The sequence below is a fragment of the Microtus ochrogaster genome, chromosome 18 (genome assembly GCF_000317375.1).
Source record: "Microtus ochrogaster isolate Prairie Vole_2 chromosome 18, MicOch1.0, whole genome shotgun sequence".
In the NCBI taxonomy this organism is placed as follows: Eukaryota; Metazoa; Chordata; class Mammalia; order Rodentia; family Cricetidae; genus Microtus; species Microtus ochrogaster.
The window spans coordinates 1,999,665-2,020,785 of record NC_022020.1 but is presented as its reverse complement, the minus strand read 5'-3'; the positions used below and the strand labels follow the sequence as shown (position 1 = coordinate 2,020,785).

Sequence of the window (21,121 nt, the reverse complement as noted above, 5' to 3'; positions counted from 1 at the left end):
GGTGGTGGTGGTGGTGGTGGTGGTGGTGGTGGTGGTGGTGTGTGTTTCCCTTATCTTGCTCCTGCTGGTGTGAGATTATTTATTGCCTGTGTTTTCCTGTGTGTAGTTACCTTCCTTGGGTTGGAATTTTCCTTCTAGTATCTTATAAAGGGACGGATTTGTGAGTAGATATTGTTTAAATTCAACCCTGTTTGGAAATATCTTGTTTTCTCCAACTGTAGTCATTAAACATTTTGCTTAATGTGATAATCTGGGCTGGCATCTGTGAACTCTTGTACTCTGCAAGATATCTATCCAGACATTTTTGGCTTTTAGAGTCTTCATTGAGAAGTCAGGTAAAAGTCTAATAGGTCTGCCTTTATATGTTACTTGGCCTCTTTCTCTTGCAACTTGTAGTATTCTTTATTAGTTTTATATTTTTAGTGTTTTGATTATGTAGTGAGGGGTTTTCTTTTCTCATCCAATCTATTTGGTGTTCTGTAAACTTTTGTACCTTTATAGGCCTGTCCTTTTTTTTAAATTAGTAAAATTTTCTTCTATGATTTGATGGAGGAAGGTCATTGGTAATAAACAAACTGCCTTGGCCCATTTTGATAGGCCATCCCTTAGGTGGGTGGAGTAGGCAGAACAGAATGCCGGGAGGAAGAGGAAGTGAGCTCAGACTCGACAGCTCTGCTCTCTGGAGCAGAGGCCATGCTCCCCTCTTCCGGGCAGATGCACACGATGAAGCAAGCTGCCAGGTCAGACATGCTGAATCTTTCCCGGTAAGACTGGTGCTACACAGTTTATTAGAGATGGGTTGATCGGGATATCAGAATTAGCCAGTAAGGGCTAGAGCTAATGGGCCAAGCGGTGTTTAAAAGAATACAATTTGTGTGTTGTTATCTCAGGGCATAAGCTAGCCAGGCGGCCGGGGTGCTGGGGATGCAGCCCCGCCGCTCCTATTACTACATGATGTTAAAAATATTTTCTGGGTCTTTGAGCTGGGCTGCCCTGCCCCCACCCTAGTCTTATTATTCTTAGGTTTGGTTTTTTTCAGAGTGTCCTATATACTTTGTATCAGTATTTTTTTTAGATTTAACTTTTTATTTAATTGGTGTATCTATTTCTTCTATTATAGCTTCAATGCCTAAAAGTCTTTCTTCCGTCTCTTCTATTGTATTGGTGATACTTCTTTCTGTAGTTCCTGTTCATTTATCTAGATTTTTCCATTTCCAGAATTCTGTCAGTTTGCGTTTTCTTTATTGCTTCTATTTCCATTTTCAGATCCTGAAAGTTCAGTTTTGTTTGTTTCCTTCAACTGTTTGTTGCATTTCTTGACTCCTTTAAGGTATTTATTCATTTCCTCCAATTGTTTTTATTTTCCTGCATTTCCTGAAGGTTTTTATTCTTTTCCTCCTTAAGGACCACAGTCATCTTCATAAATTTGGTTTTAAGGTTGTTTTCTTGTGTTTCAACTCTGTTGGAATATTCAGGGCATGCTGTAGTAGGATATCTGGCTTCTGGGGATGACATATTGCCTTTGCTGTTGTCAATTATGTTCTTACACTATCATCTACGCATTTAGATTTGGGGAGATTATAAGTCTAGGTGCTGATTTCTGAGTTTGTCTTTGTTGGATGGGTGTTTTGTTTTTTGGTTTCTGTTTCCTCTCTAGTCTTCTGGGAAGGGTGGCCTGTGATTGAATAGCGGCTTTCCACCTGGGCTGGGTACTAGACTTTTGGCAGTGGGCTTGCTCTCTGGTAGAGAAGTGTTCTTCAGTATGAGTTGTGGCCTAGGGTTCTGGCAACTGATGTGGCTTCAGGAGTTTTGGCAGCAAGGTTCACCTCTGGGAGAACAGGGGGCTTCTGCTGAAGTTATAGGTATGTTGGGAGTTCTGTTGATGTATGTGGCCTCTCTACTGGTCTTTTTTAATTTCCTTTTTCCCTTAGCAGCTTGTGTAGAACTTTCAGATATTATGAGAGGTAGTTCTCAGAGAGGACACACATCCAGGTCAGATATAGCTTGAATCCTCCATGTCCTGTATGAAAAGTATGTTATCCTCACATCTGTTAACCATTTTTTAATGTTTTTAAAAGTTACATGGGATCACTTCTTTGCAAAATCATGCATTCATTAACTTAAGAGCTATTTTGTTTCTTGACAACCTAATAGAATTATGGAATCTGGAATAGAACAGGAGAACTCTGAATGAACAGTTTGGTGGTTGCTGGAGTCATGTTTTATTTTGCACATAATCATTATCCTTCACTTAAAAAACAAAAACGAAAAACAAAAAACCTCTCACTTAGTTCTTGCTGCTTCTGCACAGACTTAAAATAAGAATGTATTAATGAATTTCGCATTAATAAAACCAGTTTAAATCTAAAGATGCCTCTAAGTGTAAAGTACATCTTCACTAAAAATGAGACCTGTCCTAATATGTAATAACATGTGAGGTCACTAGCATCTCTTTAGATGAACATTTTAAAGTTGAATTGGGAGTTTCTGCTTGAATATCTCAGAGGTCTCACACCCAAAGGTGTCTACTATAGTGACTCATTCATGTCCGTTCCTCTTTCCCAACTCTCTCACTGTATCACTGCTTCTTACAAGAGCCTCTCAGTTCTTCCTCTGTACTCTGAATCTTATCTGCCTACAAACATGTACAAGAATGCTTATTCTTTTTGGTAATTTTTAAGTTTATTCTTATAAATTTTTGATTAAATAGGATTCCATCATGTTTCCCCTTCACTTTCCTCCCTCCAGGCCCTCGTAGGTGCCTTCCCTCCAATCTCTCTCATGGCTCCTGCTCTCCAATTAATAGTCGCTTTTTCTTTATTTGTTATACACACACGCGTGTATGTGTATATGTATGTATGTTAATACAACCCACTTAATCTGTTGTTGTTTGTGTGTATTGTGTGTATGTGGTTTCAAGGCCGACCATTTTGCATTAAATAACCAATAAAGGGTGCTCATCTAAGCAGGCACTAGTTACTTGTAGTTATTAGTGGTGGGCCCCCAATCCAGTGGTGAGTTCCCCTTCTACATTAGCATTTTTGTTAATATTACCATGTTGTTCTAGTCTTGTTGATGCAGCCACTTCTTTTTTTTTTATTGTTTTTATTGAGTTTTACATTTTTTTCTGCTCTTCTCCCTTCCTCTTTCCTCTCTTTCTACCCTCTCCCATGATCCCCATGCTCCTAATTTACTCAAGAGATCTTGTCTTTTTGTGCTTCCCATGTAGATTAGATCCATGTATGTCTCTCTTATGGTCCTCTTTTTTTGTCTATATTCTCTGGGATTCTGAATTGTAGGCTGATTTTTCTTTGCTTTATGTCTAAGAGCCACTTATGAGTGAGTACATATTATATTTGTCTTTCTGGGTCTGGGTTAATGCAGCCACTTCTTAGAGAGAGTGTTTTATAGTAGACTTCCTAGAATTCCTGCTCTTATAATCTTTCCACCCCTTCGGTGATGTTTCATGAGCTTTAGACGCAGGAGCTGTGATGTAGAAGTATCTGTTGGCTCTGGACTCCCAACAGTTTGTCAATCTCTGTATTGTATCCAGTTATGCTTTTCCTTGATTGTCTCCATTTGCTGTAATGAGAAGCTTCTTAAAAATTTAGAATGCTATAAGGTATTATGCTGGTACTGTAAAGTGCAATGGTGGATTTCTTTTTACTAGCCCTGGAAGGTGGCTAGGTTATCTGTACGAGGCATGACTTCCCTCCTGTTAAGTGGGCCTTAAGTCCAGTTATACAGCTGTTGGTCACCACCAACTTGTGAATGCCACTTATTGCACTTTTCCATGCTGGTAATTGTTGTGTTTCTTAGGTGTTGCAGCTCCATATTCTTAAAACAACAGTGAGGCATATTTTATCTCGTATTGCATTACTACTCATCTCTCAGGTCATTTTTCTCTACTTCACCTCCATTCATTTGCGGCCTGCTGTATCATTCAGCTGAAACCATGGTCATTACTATTCTCCCAACTCCCAAGTCACTTTGCTATGTGTGTGTATGCATGTTCATGTCGGTGTGTGATGACGCATATGTATGTCTAACACATATCTGAATGTGGAGACCATAGGATGACCTTAACTTCTCAGTTCCTCAAGTGCTGTCTATGTTTGTTGTTGTTGTTGTTATTGTTGTTGTTGTTATTGTTGTTGTTTTTAAGATTCACTAAGGAAAGCAATAAGTTCCCAGTGATCTCCAGGGATCCATCCATCCCTACCTCCCAATACTGACGTTGTAAATATGTTCCACGGTGCCTGTCTTTTACATTGATTTTGGAGGTTGAACCCAGGTCCCTGTGATTACAAAACAAGCATTACCCACTGTTTAATCTTACATGACTTTCCAATAGCAACACAGCTTATCTGATTTTATAAACCAATAAGCTACAAAATTCTGTGTTAAGTGAATATAGATATAAAATAATTAATAGAATCTTAATTGACCAAACCCAGCAATACAGAATGGTTTATGTACTATAGCCAAACAGGATTAATTTCAACTATTATGGGTTGATTTGGTATCCAAATATCTTTTTTATGTCTGTGTTTCCTTGGCAGTATTCTTTCCTTCTTTGCTTATCTACTCCTTGGAGATTATCTCCCAGTTGGCTTTTCCTTCCTTTTCCTCTGCCTGCTGTCTTTATTTTGACACTTCTATCCTCTTCCATCTTCTCAGCTCATTCTCATGACTTAGGTCATATTTATATCCCAATTATGCTACAGTCTCTGTCTTGGGTCCCATCTCTTTCCTTCCTGAAGTCTAATCCTATCTTTACAACTGCATACTAATATAGTCTCTCAGGAGTCATTTGCAGATCGCTCAAATTCAACATCTCCATAACTTATCCATTTAATCTGTACATGAAAAAATGACTTATCTTTCCTCTATAATGTCAATTATCATTAATACTCATCTATTTAGCTAGTCTGTGAATATGTATTGAACATCTACTATGAACCAGCTATTTTTCTAAGCTTTTAAAATGTTGTCTGATATAACAATAATGATGTCAGAAGTTGATAATAAAAATCTTTTTTTTAGTTGAGATGCCTATGAGGACAAGAAAAGTTAAGAAATCACACCTGCCAGAACTTACAAATAGCTGGAATCTACTCAGTTTTCTCTGACACCAAAACAAGTCGTCTCAACTACTAGACTCCCCTTAGTGCTCCTAAAGTCTTGCTCCTTTCTTCCCTACACTACACAAAGCATGTTTCGGTTATGTCTATAAGACTTCCAAAGAGCCTGTTGTCCAGATATTATCATCTACCTACTACAAGTAAGGGATCTGGAATAAATTCTTTTCTTTTGTAACTTTTATATGCATGGATGTTTTGTCTTCACACTGTATACTACATGTGTGTCTGGCCCCTGTGTAAGTCAGAAGAGAATGTCAGATACCCTGGAACTGATCTACCATGTGGATGCTGGGAATCAATCTACATTCTCTGAAAGAGCAGCAAATAGGAAGTGCTCACAGCTGAGCTATTGCTCCAACCCATGACACAAATTGTTCATAGAAGTGCTCCATTATGGAGCCAGGGGCCATCCCATTGCCTTTGCGTTGTAAAGTGCCACTCCAACTCATGACTTCTCTTCCCTCCGTGTCTCCATTTCCCTTTTACCCCTTTCTAAAACTTCCTACTATTGTTTTTTCATCCCTATATTTTGCTTATGCTACCATTGTTACACCACACCATGTGTGTGTGTGTGTGTATATGTGTGTGTGTTTATATATAAGTCTATATACATACATACATACATATATATTGTTTGCTCATTTATTTCTCCTTGTTAACCCATAAGTATTCAACGACAGTTATTCCTTTGTGTGCTTCCATGCCTAAATATAGAATCAACACATAGTAGGCTCTTCTGGTCCAATGTACTGGATATATGATAATAAAACTTACATTGATGATTCTGAAATGGGAAAACAAATATAAGAGTATGTTGAACATTTTATTTATTAAATCTTATTCTGAAGATTATTTGGTCTCAAAATATTCTGTTCAATCTGTCTCTAAGGATGTGAAGATTTATCTAGAATATTTAGTAAAAATTTCTAAATAGTGTGGTTATATGACATCTGGCTTCATTTTCACTTTTGCCAATATGCTTAGAAATGGTGCCCAGAAGCTGAAAGCAGAAAACATCACCAACTCTTTGAAAACAGTGTATGGAATTTAAATGTTCCACTTGTAGTTGTTACTAAACCCTCCTTTGCTGTTTGAGTCATATAATATATCAGTAATACTCTGTTTATAGAATAAGCAACCCGTCTGGCCTAATTGATTTATTGAGATGAACAGCAAGAACAAGTGAAATCCTATCATCACATCCCTGCATAAATTTCAATATGAATTTAGTTGGTGTTAAATGGACATTTGTTTTTATTGTCTCCAAGATTGGACTTTTCCTCCAGTAAAGCGGAATAATGTATCTATATAGCATTCTAACTTGAGCAGTACATAAAGATTAGTAAATAAGACTCCATTAAAAATACTTATAATGTAAGTAACATGAGTCCCAGTAGCATTTCTAATGTCCATTAATGCTTATTCTGAGGATCAGAGCTCATTTTACTGAGCCATTTAGTCAAAACGTGTGATTATTTAGAAAGTTAATTCATGCATACTAAAATCTAGCTTAAGTAATGCAGAGGGTAGGAGGTAAAACTCTATGGAGACAATAGTCCTTTTTGTTATTTAATGATCAGCCATAATTAACTTGCAAATTTGAAATAATTAGAACAAATTAAAGGTATTTAACTTTGCCTCCCTAAAGAAAAATTCAAATTGCACCAAATGCAGCTTTAAATTATTCAAGTCTCAGAGGTCTAGGCTAGATTTTTTTATAATGCCTTTTCTATGATGAGAATACCAATCTGCTTTTTGTCAGAAGGCATCCTATCAAGTAATTGTTCTTTGTGTTAATAAATGACAGCTATTCTTCCTTATAAAAGTATTTCAGTCTCCCAAGACTGCATCAGCATTTCCCTGGCATTTAAATTCAATAAAACAAAAGGTTAATGTTTTTCTGCTTTTTAAGGAATGCAAATACAAGTGGTTTTCAATTGGTCCTGAATGACATTTAAAATTTGCCATTCAAGAGCAGACTATCGCGATATGAGACATGGGCAAATGAGAAAGAAAACTTCAGGATGCTTTAGTAAAGTGGTTTACCTCTGCCTACTCCAAAACAGAGTTTCTTAGTTACCCATTTAGTAGTATTTTATAATATTAAAACGTGAGGAATAACTTATAAAATCTTAGTACCTTGAAGGAGACTAAGATAGTAATTCTAAATATCATGGCTTTAATCTTCTATCTTGTTTGATCATTTTCCCATCAGTTGACTAGCTCCAATCAATGCTAAACAATAACTGCTGTCCCTAATAGTTCTAGCCCATCTCTAACTGATATGGGATGTCCATCATAACTCTTCAGTGAATTCTGTACATGGTTCATCCAGACTGTAAAAATAGTAAGAAATACTGCTTAGCTGACTTTGTGGTTCATGGTACAGAGCATGTGTTCAGTGCCTGTTTATGCAGCTTAGTCTGTGGGAAACAGTATGTTGTTATGGACTTTTATACATCTCAGACTCCTTTGGTGACATATTTTCTATCTGTACTTTTGCTTAATTTCTTTTCAAGTGTACTTTTTATTTATTCTTTGAGAATTCCATGTATATATTTAACGTGTTTTCTTAATATGCACCCCCTGCTGCCCTCCACCTCCTAGCAGCACTTTCTCACCGTGTCTCACTCCTTCTTGATAGCCTCTATTTTCAATCCACTGAGTTCAGTAGTGCTTCCAGCATGTGCAAGGATATAGAGTCATCCCTGGAGCATGAGCAGCTACTGACTCTCCCTTCACTAGCAACTAGCAATGCTAATTGCTCCTTAGTTAAGAGTGGGGCTACATGAACTCATCCCTCATCCATGCTGGAATTTTGACCTCCTTGATTTTGTGCAGACAGCCGACACTTGAATTCATGCTTGTAATAGCCTTCTCAAGTCCAGAAGATACTAACATATATATTGTGTAACTGGCACCTTAATTAATAAAGCATGCACACACCCAAAAGCACTTAGTTTCATTTTTCAGTATATTTATAGTCCCTGTCCCAAACAGCCAGCCATCTGACTGTTATCACTTCAAATTGTTTTCAAATTGTATGGTCTAAATATTCATATAAATAAAATCATATAAAATGTAGATATCTGGTATCTTTCATTAGCCACAAGGTTTGAGTAATATACTTTATTGTATGTTTCAATAATCCACTGCTTTTTATTTCGTACTAACAATTCACTGTATAGGTCTGTACTACTACTGATTTTTCACTTCCTATATGGATAGATATTTAAATAACTTCAAAATAAATCTCAAGACTCATCCTTTTTTTTTGGTTGGTTGGTTGGCTGATTTGATTGCTTTGGCTTGGTTTTTCAAGACTGGTTTCACTGTTTGACTCTAGCTGTCCTGTAACTCACTTTGTAGACCAGGCTGGTCTAGCACTCACAGAGATCCACCTGCCTCTGCCTTCTGAGTGCTGGAATTAAAGGCATGCACCACAACGGCCCAGCTCTCATTCTTTCTTTATGCAGAATCCCAGTTATTTAAGCATTATTTATTCAATTTTTTTCTTCATTAAACTGTGAAATACATTGTCAGAAGTCAACTGAATACCAAGGGCATTACACAGGACAATGTTGATTGTTACGCCCATTCAAATGTCAATAATATGGAGTGTTCATTATTTTAACTTTTTAGTAAATAAGTAAATCGAGCAGAAAAAATCTTCTACCTTTTTTTTCTTACTGAAATTTTTCTTGGCTATTCTAGGTATTTACTGCTTACACTTAGTTTATCAATTTCTATTGAGAAAATTGAATTTGATTTTGATGTGATCCATTAAGGATAACTAACATACTCAAAATTGACAGTGAAATCATGTTATTTCTACATTTATTTAAATGTTTTCAAATTAATTCAGTAATGCCTTGTAAATTTCATTATAATGATCTTGCATATATTTTAATTGAATTTAATGGTAGAATTTAGGGGAAAATACTAGCTTATAAATATCTGACTTGTGTACCACAATTTGCTTAAGTGCATATAACTTGCCAATTTTTTTGTTTTGTAGATTTCTTAACATATTCAAGTTCACAATTATGTTATGTTTGAATGTTTATTTATACCTTTACAAGCTTTATGTCTTTTGTTGCTTGTTCTTGCTTCATTTTTTTGTCTAAACTTCCCATACAATATGGAATAAAAGTAGCTAGAGAAGAAATTCCTACATTGTTCCCAATATTTAGGAAAAGACAATCAATATGTCACTAGTAAGTCCATTAATATAGGTTTTCATTGATGCCTTTTCTTAATCCATTTTTTCATTACTATAACAAGTACTTGAACCAGGCATGCTGCACAAGGAGATTTTGTTTTAAACTCACAGATCTACAGACTAAAAGTCCGCACAACACAGCATTGAGAATGGCCAGGCCTGTAGCATATAAGTCCCTCCCTGTAGGAGGAAAGAATCACACTGCAAACCTGAAAGCCAAAGAAGTGAGGCACTGTCATTCATCCAAGAACAAACTCAGTCATTGTGAGGTTCTCAAACTAAACATTTCTCACTTCTTAAAAATTTCCAGGGTAGTTTTCTTTAAGGGGCTGGCCAGTGAGAGTGTGCCATGCTCCGGTGAGTATATGGTCAACACAAATTAGACTTGTGGGGTTTTTCGGGGAGGGGGCACAAGAAGAGGGCAGACCTGGGAGGGCTGGAAAGTGAGTGTGATCAGGATGCATCATGTGAAACTCCAAGATAATTAATAAAAATACTATGTTGGGGGAAATTTTTTCAGTACCACTAACTGGAGAAACCAGTCCTGACATAGGGACCTTGGAAAACAAACATCAACAAGCCTTTTAGCAAATTGAATGTTCACCTCATGCCCATGGTAGCTGATTTTCCATCAGCATTTTGTCAAATATTCTGTGTGTATTTAGTGATAAAATCGTGTGATTGTTCTCTTAATTCTTTCATGTGGTCAACATCAGGATTTATTTAGAAATGTCCAGCTAACATTGTGTTTTTGCAGAAGAACACAATTAGTCATTATGGGCTACGCTGTGTGTATTCTAGAATCTGGTTTGCTAATATTTTGTTGAGAATTCTTATGTCCCATGTTCATGTGGGTTATATCTTAGTAATACCCTTTTTATCACACTCCATGAGATTCGTGTGTCATATAATCACACAATATTCTATATTTTCTTTTGTTTCTGAAAGGGTTAGTATAAGATTGCTAGTGCTTATTTCTTACACGTGATAAAAATTACCAGTGAAGCTATTTTGGCAGTTTCTCTTGTAAAATTATCTTTGACTTTTGAGTTCCGTTTTTCTAGGCCTGAGACTATGTTTTTCTATTTCTTCTTAGTTTTTGACAATCGAGATTTTTTTTTCAAGAAGTATGCATGTTTCAGGAAGTCAGCATGGCTATAGAACAAAGGTCTGACAAAAGTGGGAACCGCACCAGGCCACCCAGCAGCTTACACCGTGGCAAAGACAAGCTGGCAGTCTTCTAAAAAGCATAAATGAATTTAGGAGAATTTCAGAAACAGTTTCAGTGATGATCCTAGTTGGGTGCTTTGGCTAAGAGATGCCTACAAGGACTCCAGTACAGCACTTTCAGAAAAGCTGGTTTTGAAATTAAAGGAAGAATAACAGATGGTTGAGATGTTTCTAGAATATCAAAGTCAGGTCTGTAAGGAAAATACACTCATTCAAGAAAAGAGCCCTGATAAAGACAATTGCTGAAGTAAAGGGCAAAAAGCTGGGCTGGAAGTACTGATGTCAAATATCAAAGTCAGGTCTGTAAGGAAAATACACTCATTCAAGAAAAGAGCCCTGATAAAGACAATTGCTGAAGTAAAGGGCAAAAAGCTGGGCTGGAAGTACTGATGTCCAATAACCAGCATCTGAAGGAGGAATTTTCTAAGAAGAAAGGAAGCCATTTTCACTGCTAACATAGATAATGAAAAGCTGCAGAAGTCAGCCAACTTGTATAAAAGATTGCCATGCTCTAGTTATTAGAAAGGTTCACAATAATAAATTGTAGTTTATATCCTCTAGTATTGACTCTAAACATCCTGAGAGCCCATTTATATTTTCTGTGAGCCTAAATGAAGCAAAGGAATGGGAAGTGTCCAATTGCTTGAGTGCCTAGCAAAGTTTCAAGAGAACATGGGGGACCAACAATTTTCTCAGTGCTTTTTGCCAATGTGAGGAAACTTTTATTGCTGCAGTTTATAATAATGTAGAAATAGTATGTGAAATAGTTTGCTGTTCTTTGTTATTGTGTATATATCCTAAAAGAATTCCTATGTCTTGCTCCTCTGTAGTGTTTTAGTGTTTTGTGATGTTTTTGTATGGTATGAAGAAAACCAAAATGCATCATTTTAAAATATGGCTTTTTAGCATAACACTTTGAAGACAGTTAACCATAAGCAGAGTCAGAAAAACTCTCTGTCCTCCCTTAATAATTTGCATAAAAGCAAGGACTAAAAGTATGAAGGTATCTTCACTCCCATAACTACAAAGGATGGAGGTCAATCACTAAAGACATCTCTTACCAGTTCAGACTTGCTGGCACTGGAAGAATTGACAAGCCTTGCTTCATTAGTTTATTTTCATAAATTCACTTCCATAATTCCCCACTGGTGGATGCCAAAAGCCAAGCCTAATGTCAGTATTATCATATCTCTAAAATCCTATTGCTGTCTGTTGAAGATACTGTGTAGACCAGGGCTCTAAGCAGCTATTTGGAGTTCATTTCAGTTGGGTTTGTAAGTGGAGGTTTCTCTCCCATCCACCAGTTACCAAGTAAACATTCAGAAGTTTATATTAATTATAAAAGTATGGCTGATGGCTCAGGCTTATTACTAAAAATTAAGGAAAATAGACTATCATCTAACCTTTCTTTTTGAGTCTAAAGTTTCATATTTAATTTATCCTTTATCATAACTAAGGAAAAGTGTAATTATAACTATTTAGTCTTCAACTTCATCAAATACTCCAGAAGAATATAATATTACCTAAGTAACGGGGAAGTGCATTCTAAGGCCCAACTCTGGGAAGCAGCTTATAGCACACTACCCACAAACCCTACTCCAGTGCTCCATAGTAGGACCTCCTAGAAGAGCTGTTTGTGCTGCCAGCAAAAACCAGGAAGCTGTCTCTTAAAGGAGCTGCGCATCTGCTCACTGCAGCAAACAGAGCCTATCTGAAAAATGTGGCTACCAGGATGCCGCACTTGACACCTGTTTCTGTGGGTCTAAAAGCCCTCTTTTTTTTTTAAGCTTTTGTAGGCTTTGTATGGATGTACGTGCACCAAATTGGCGCTATTTTTAAATGGAGGTTTCTCTCTCACCTACCAGTTACCAAATAAACACTCGGAGGCTTATATTAACTATAAAAGTTTGGCTGATAGTTTAGGCTAATTACGAAGTAGGTCGTAATTAACCCATTTCTACTATTTTATATTTTACCATGGTGTTTATGGCTTGCTACCTCACATTTTGCTTCTCCAGCAGCTGCTGGCATCTCCCCCAACTTTGCCTTCTCTCCTCTGTCTCTCTGCTTGGATTTCCCGCCTAGCTATATTCTCCCTGGCTATTGGCCAAATCAGCTGCTTTATTAACCAATGGTAATAAGACATATTCACAGCATACAGAAGGGCATCCCACATCAAGGTTTGTCGTGTACAATGTGTACTGCATGCATTAATAAACTTGTTTGGTTTTCTCTTGTAAAAACAAACAAGAAATATGCATTTTTCATTTAATTTTATTTTGCTATATTGGTGTTAAAGTTGTTTGTGATACACTTTTGATGTTCTTTCCTGTCTATAGACTTTGTGATGATATATAATTGCTAATTCCTAATATTTGTGGATATATAATATTCATGTTTTAATAGGGCAGACTTTTAGGCTAGATCAGTCATTGATTGGTCATTCCCTCAATCTTTAGACCACCCTTACCCTAGCACATCCCATAGGCAGCAGAAACTGTAGGTTGAAGGTTATATGGCTGGGTTGGTGTCCCAATCACTCTACTTGAAGTCTTGCGTGGCCACAGGAGATGGCCAACTCAGGCTGTGTATCCTCTTTTGCTAGTCTTAACTGGGGTCATCCTTGCAGATTCCTGGGAGGTTCCATTGTACCATGTTTCTACCTGATCCCCAAATGCCACTCCCCTTTTTCAGTAGTCTCTTTTCGTACTCTTCCCATCAATCTCCCCCACACACCTTATTGCTCATGTTCCCATCCCCATCTACCCACATTCTGCTCACAAAATCTCTTCTATTTCCCCTTTTATGGAGAGCTTGGCATTCCCCCACTTGAACCCTCCTTGTTACCTAGGCTCTCTGGGTCTCTGGATTGTAGCATGGTTCTCCTTTATTTTATAGCCAATATCCAATTATGAGTGAGTACATAACATGTTTGTTCTTCTCAGTCTGGATTATCTCACTCAGGACACACTCTTCAGTCTTAACAGGCTTTGCTACATCTGTTTTGATGCATTGTCTTAGATGCATGCATGTGTCCTATGATTTTTGTGTCTTCTGACATTTTTTAGTTTAGATTCTATTTTTAATTGAAAATATTTTTCATGCAATATATTCTGATATATGAATAGAAAAATGAGTAGAAAAAAGAGCTAAAACAAAAGCACTAGAAACATGGATACAGAGATACATTCACACACAGAGAGAACCCATAAAAATAAAATTGGAAACCATAATATGTTAAGCAGAAGACCAATGAGGTTAAAAATAATGTCCGGACAAAGCATTATGAGATAGAAAAATACCTCCAAAAATATCATTAACTTCATTTTCTGTTGCTATCTACTGCTGGGCATGGGGCCTGCCCTTAAGTGTGGTTTGTAAGCCTAGTGAGACTCTGTTGGAAAAACTTAACCTTTCTTTTGCAAACGGTTACAGTTTGTAATGGAGTGGAGAGCTCACCTCCCTGTGCAGTGTTCTGGGTTTGATCTCCAGCCTTGTAATCAAACAGCTTTCTACACAACAAATGACAGAAGCTAAATAATGTACATAATTCATTTAAAGTTAGGCTTATATAGATTAGGAAGGGCCAGCTCATTCCTTCTGTGTTTAGAGACATGGTCTTACTCTGTGACACAGACTGGACTAGAACTCTTGTCAGCCCTCCTTCCTTACCCTCCCAAGTGTTGGCTTTACAGACATGACTGCAAGCCCCCTTCTTTTTCTTTTTCATCTTGCCTTTAAAGGAAAAAATATATACTTTTTCTGTTAACTTTTCTTTTCAGTTGTATCAGTATATTTATTTCCCTAATCTTTATGGTACTGTTATCATATACATATATTTGTATATATGATATATAAGTCTATCTCATATGTATGTATACACATAGACACTTATAACATCTCGGTACATGTAAGCCTGATAGCATAGTGTTACCATTTTGGCTTTGAGGATTCCTGTACTTTTCAAAAAAAATAATAATATAACATCCTTTTTATATAACATTCTTTTATATTTATCTAACCATGTACTATTCTAATGCTTCTCATTTCTCTTTATAGATAAAAATTTCCATATGCTGTAATTTTCCTATGATTTGAAAAACATCCTGTTATTTCTTTTAGTGCAGGTGTTCTAGCAACAAAATTTCCATTTTTAATTTAAAAATATCATTTCTTTTTTTGAGGAATTTTTTATGAGAAATCACATTCTGAGGTGACAGGTTTTTCTGTTTACTTTCAGCATTGTGGCGCTATCCCTCTTACGTTCTGGCCATCCTATTGTAATGCTAGTAGAGCATCATATGTCATGCCTGCCTCTCTTCTGTGTGTCACTAACATTTCTTAAGTTGAAGGGTCCTCTTTATCTCTGCTTTTACTCCATTGGACTCTTAGCTTTTATCAGGGCTAGAAAATATTCTTACATTACATTTAGGACACATTTCATTATTATTTTCTGCCCCAGTCTCGTGATTTCTCCTTTAAAGGTTCGGTTTTGCCTTCTTGGATAGCTTTGGGTTTCCTCTAAGGTCCCAGAGAGCCTGCTTATTTTTCTCCAAATGTTTTTTTCTATTTTTTAAATTAGGTCATTTCTGTTGCTTCTGTTATAAAATTCACTTAACATTTATGTTTTCATCTTCATTTCCCAATTTTTATATCAACTACTATAATTTTCAGTTCTAAAATTTCCATCTAGTTTTAATTACAGTCTAAATATCTCTCCTGAAGCTGCTTGTCTGCTCATTCATTAAGATTTTGTTTTATGTCCATCATATAACTACTCCTTGATTGCCTGATAAACCAACCTTAAATTGAAATTAGCTTAAGTCAAAAATCTAGTTCAGCTCTGCTTCTACCACAAAAAGACCTGGGCTGCTCTCAGCTTTGGTCAGAAAAGCTTCTTTGTGCAATGAAGAGATATCCAGCTAGTCAAAGTGCTGAGAATAAAAGGCCAAGTGCTAAGCCATAAATGGGACATTTTTATTAATAACCCCACCATCACCAACACTCAGGGAATATTCTGAAATAAGAGGCAAGAAAGAATATAAGAGCTGGAAGATGGGGATGAGTGCTGTTTAAAAAAAAATAGTGTCTTCTGGAGATGACATGACAGTCACAATAATGAACTCAAAGCATCCCTGGTCATCTCAAGATCAGGCCAGCCAGAATCCCAGCATAGATGAGAAGATGATCCCCAGATGCCATTCCAAACTGAGGATCTATTGGCAGTGAATAGTTTCTGGGAGAAAGAGAGTCATCCTTTATTGAAGATAGAGCCATTGGTAGGTTTCCTATGCTCCAATGGATGGCTACATACCCATATACATTTGGGTGGCACTAACTGGACTTAGTAGATATCAAAAAAATGACATAACTTGGGAGAAGGCTTATTAGAAGAATATAAAGGGAGTTGGAGGGAGGGGAAAGGAGTAGAAAGTAATATGATCCTATTCTATTATATACATATATACTATTTAAAAAAATAAATTTTTTTATAAATGGATTAGTTTATTTTGGCTTAATGTTCCTAGGGAGAGCCCATAATGACTGGAACCAGGTCAGGAAGCCAAGATATGAAATATTCAACCACAAGAAAGCAGCAGAGAAAGCAAATTGGAAGTGACATGAGGATATACATATATTGTTGTTGGAAGCTGCTTATTCATTTCCTGGCCACCCAGACTCCCAAAATAATCACACAGAAATTATATTATTTAAATCACTGCTTGGCCAATCACTTAAGCGTATTGCTAGCTAGCCTTTACATTTCGTATCAACCCATTTCTATTATTTTATATTTTACCATAAGGCTCTTGGCCTACTGGCAAGGTTCCAGCTGGCAGCTCGCTTCTTTCCCCTCTGGCGACTCCATGGCTTCTTGCAACTCCACCTTCTTTCTCCCAGTATTCAGTTTAGTTTTCCCTCCTAGCTCTATTCTACCATATCACCTAGCTCTATTCTGCCCTATCACAGGGCAAAACAGCTTCTTTATTCATTAACAAATAAAAGCAACACATATATAGAAGGACCTCCCACACCATTTCCCCTTTTCTATTTAAATAAAAAAGGAAGGTTTTAACTTTAACATAGTAAAATTACATATAACAAGGCAGGTATCAACCAAGAATTACAGTTACAGCATTTATATATACTTTATTTTTTATCATAACTAAGGAAAACTATAACAATAACTATCTGTTCTTCAACTCCATCAAAGACTATAGGTGGATATAATATTACCTAAGTAAATATGTGTGTGTGTGTGTGTGTGTGTGTGTGTGTGTGTGTGTGTGTGTGTGTGTAATGGACTCCTCTCTAGGTCTGAAGTTATCTTCCGTAGTCAGTTTTCATTCACCACAGTAGAGAGAATACGGACAAATCCCCTTTTCTTTGTAGAACAGCAAGGGACATGAAAACACTTCCCTATTTTTCTTTCCTCTTCATCCTCCTCCACACAGTTCATCATGTTTGGAGAGGGATTCTTCTCTATATTCCATCTCTTCCTTCAGGACTTTAAAAGTTTTCCCCCTTGAAAAATAAAAACTTTTCACAAGAATTTTGTCCCCAATCTCTGCCATGACTTGTGATCTTTCGATCATGGACATTTTAAAAAATTATTCAAAGAGAGTTAATGAAAAGGAAATCACATCAACAACCAAACCTTTGTATAAAAAAAAAAAAGTGAAGCTCTCATTTCCCCATAACAATTACCTTAGAAAACTCAACTATATAAAAGGGGCTTCATGTGTAGATAAGAATGCAGCAGACAGTAAGACTCATCCAGGGTGTATATCTTCTCTCCTATATTTCTGTGATGCACGCTAGAGTGGATCTGGGCCTCCTGCGGCTCTTTCAACAGCTATCTCTGGAAGTTAAGCCACATATCAATTTATATGTTTTGTATTATTTGATACATAGAACAAAAGACTAAGAAAGACCATCATATATTCTGATGAAATTTGGAGCTCAATAGACATGGGTTTGTTAGTCTAAAGGAAAAACAAGAGGAGGGGACAGAAGACAAAGAGAGGGATGGGGTGAGAAGAAAAGAATAGAGAAGAAAAGATTTTTAGCAGTTAGCATCCTTTTTATTTAAATATTTTTTTATTCTTTAAACAATCTCATTTTATATACCAATCCCAGTTCCCTCTCTCTCCCATCCTCCTGCTCCCCCCCCCCATTTTCTCACCCCACCCCCATCGACTCCTCAGAGAAGGTGAGACCTCCATGGGCAGTCAACAAAGTCTGTCAAATCACTTGAGGCAAGGCCAAGACTCTTTTCCACTGTATCTAGGTTGAGCAAGGTATCCCTACATATGGAACAGGCTACAAAAAGCGAGTTATGTACTAGGAATTAATACTGGGTCCACTGCTAGGCCCCACAAACTTCCCAAACAACACAACTGTCACCCACATTCAGAGGGCCTAGTTTGGTCTTATGCAGGTTCCCTAGCCATCAGTCAGGAGTCCCTGAGCTCCCACTACCTCAGGTCATCTGTCTCTATGGGTATTCCCTTCATGGTCTGTCACCTTTGCTTGTAATACCACTCTTCCCTCTCTATGACTGGACTCCAGGAGTTTGGTCCAGTGCTTAGCTGTGGATCTCTGCATCTGCTTTTATCAGTTACTGGTTAAGGTTCTATGATGACAATTAAGGTAGTTATTAATCTGATCACAGGGGAAGGGCATTTTAGGTACCCTCTCCACTATTGCTTAGATTCTTAGCTTGGTTCATCCTTGTAGATTCCTGGAAATTTCCCTAGTGCCTGGTTTCTTCCTAACCCCATCATGGCTCCCTCTTTTAAGGTATCTCTTTCCTTGCTTTCCCTCTCTATCCGTCACCCAACTCAACCTTCCCGATCCCTCATGTTCTTCTCCCTAATCCCCTGATCTCCTTCTTTCCCCACTCCTCTACTGCCCCTGTGGGACAATGGTCTTGTACCCTGTAAAGATTTATCACTTGTATTGTTTTAATAAAACACTGATTGGCCAGTAGCTAGGCAGGAAGTATAGGTGGGGTGGTCAGAATAGGAGAATTCTGGGAAGAGGAAAGAACTGTTCCTGCCTGGCTGCTTTTCTACATGTTGACATCCAGTTATGCCAGCACCATTTGCTAAATAGGCTTTTTTTTCATTGTATAATTTTAGCTTCTTTGTCAAAAATCAGGTGTTCAGAGGTATGTGGCTTTATATAAGGGTCTTTGATTCGATTTCATTGGTCCACCTAGCTGTTTTTTGTGCCAGTACCAAGCTGTTTTCATTACTATAGCTCTGTAGTAGAATTTGAAGTCAGGGATTGTGATCTCTCTGGATCTCCCTTTATTGTACAGGATTGTATTGGCTATCCTGGGTTTTTTGATTTTCCATATGAAATTGAGTATTGTTTTTTCTATGTTGACAGAGGTTTCTGTCCTGCCAGATTCCACAGCTCTTCAGTCCCAAAGAAACACACAGAGGCCTACATTAATTATAAACTGGTTGGCCTATTATCTCAGGTTTCTTATTAATTAATTTTTTTTTTTTTTTGGTTTTTCAAGACAGGGTTTCTCTGTAGCTTTGGCGCCTGTCTCGGAACTAGCTCCTGTAGACAAACCAGGCTGGCATCGAACTCCCAGAGATCCTCCTGCCTCTGCCTCCCGAGTGCTGGGATTAAAGGCGTGCACCACCACTGCCCGACTATTAATTAATTCTTTTATCTTACATTAACCCATACGTGACAAATCTTTACAGGGTACAAGACCATTGTCCCACAGCATTTCAAGGTCTGTGAAGAATTGTACTGGAATTTTGATGGGGATTGCATTGATTCTGATACAACAAACCAACAGCTAACATCAAACTAGATGGATAGTAGTTAACATCTTAATCAAGAAGGCATGGCTTTTCTTTAGAGTTCAGAATATTGGGCAAAAGGAAATGCCATCTTCCCAAGGGACAGCCATGATTGTAGAAGCCCCTTGGGAGCCTTTGAAAAGAAGAGCAAGCAAGAGGGAAACAGGCATGGAGGGGGCGGGGCTGGTCCCAGGCAGTCCATTCAGTTAAATGGGCGAGACTCCAGACATCCTCTCACTAAAACCTTTCCAGATAATTTAAACTCACCACCGGGCTATGAACCAGTGCCTAAAATCAGCATCTCATCTGAGAACACTACTGTGACAGAGGCCTTTTCTCCTGTACCGTTTGATAAGAACAGACAAGCATGTCAGCATTTTTCTGATAAACCTGCCTCTATGTGAATCTCAGTGTGTCTACTATGTTCCATCCTCCAATTGTTTTCTATCATTATCTCAGTAGAACATTGACATGCCAATCAATCACTGTTTCCACTCCCTACGATCCTTTGTTGAACCTCTCATAGCCACGTGGTTGGTCCATCCCAGGTATAGCCAAGGAGATTTTGTTCTTCATTTCTCCACTCTTCTAGAGTGACTGGCATATGACCATATACCAAGCTTGTCACCTATTGTAGTTCCATCCCAAATGCATTGCCTTAGTGCCCCGCCTTTGTGTTCCTGCTTATCTTTCTTCAGCCTTCTGCCTCACATTCCTCACCACACCAGAGATCTTCACATTAATCTTCTTTTGTTTTTGATTGATCTTACATAAATAATACTTCATTTCTTTTTGATTTCCTGCCAGTCTTTGATTCCTCATTGCTTCACTCTCCTTTTGCTGCTATCCCAGACCATAAAGTTAACATAAATGCCTCCTTGCCAGCTTACTTAACCTCCTTTGGCCTCCAGTTGTTGCCCTATCCCTGGATATTAAATGCTGACATTTTAATTTAATTTTAAGTTCATCTTTAGTACTTACAAAATGTGTTAGATATGCAATCTCGCTTTAATCTGCTTTTTTTCATTCTGTAGACATTCTGATTCTTACTCATACTCTTCGGCTTTATTGCAGTTTAATGGACTTGAGTCTTATTTCTGTAACTCTGTAAATTTTGAGGATTGACATCATTAAACTGTTCTCCAAAACAGTTGTAGCAATACACAAAATATACATCTAGAAAAATATTCAAATTATCTATCAATTAAAATAAAGATTCTCACTGCCATGAACTGTATTGAAACTCTTGTCCATTTCAGATATGTCCGTGTGATCTGTGTCTTTCCCTGTGCCCCCCACAATCCATTCATGCTTCCTCTTTCAGTTTATTAAAGTCAAAATGTGATGGATGGCTGCGTGGAACCTCATCATCCGTTAATGCATGCTCAGACTCTCCAAACAGTGGACAAAACAGGAGGGAGAAGAAGACAGTGGAGTTTCAGTCACATGCGGAGGATGATGTCCAGTGGATATGCCAACAGAAAGACACATGCAGCCCCCAGAGAGGTGAGTGTAGTGTCTGCAGTAGCAGAAAGAGAAGGATGGTGGAAGGTGGCTGGTGCCTGCAAGCCAGTGGACAGCAGGTTATTTCTACTATGCCGAGCTCGAGGTAGCATTTCAGATAAACATATGCCTGCAAAACTGTGGGTGGCACAGCTACGGATGCTCAGATCACATCTGCATTTATTTCTCTGAGA

The 21,121-nt window shown here is 37.6% G+C and overlaps 1 protein-coding gene and 1 pseudogene across 3 annotated transcripts in view; both read left to right on the top strand.

The window, feature by feature from the left end:
- Kiaa1328 (KIAA1328 ortholog) overlaps window positions 1-21,121 on the top strand; it is a 197,675-nt gene that overhangs the window by 136,371 nt on the left and 40,183 nt on the right. For all 3 annotated transcript variants that reach the window (XM_013349344.2, XM_013349345.2, XM_026783478.1), the window contains one exon: window positions 20,749-20,930. In XM_013349344.2, coding sequence (XP_013204798.1) covers window positions 20,749-20,930 — 182 coding nt within the window. The remainder of the gene's footprint in view (window positions 1-20,748; window positions 20,931-21,121) is intronic.
- On the top strand, window positions 9,716-11,251 carry LOC101999260 (annotated as a pseudogene).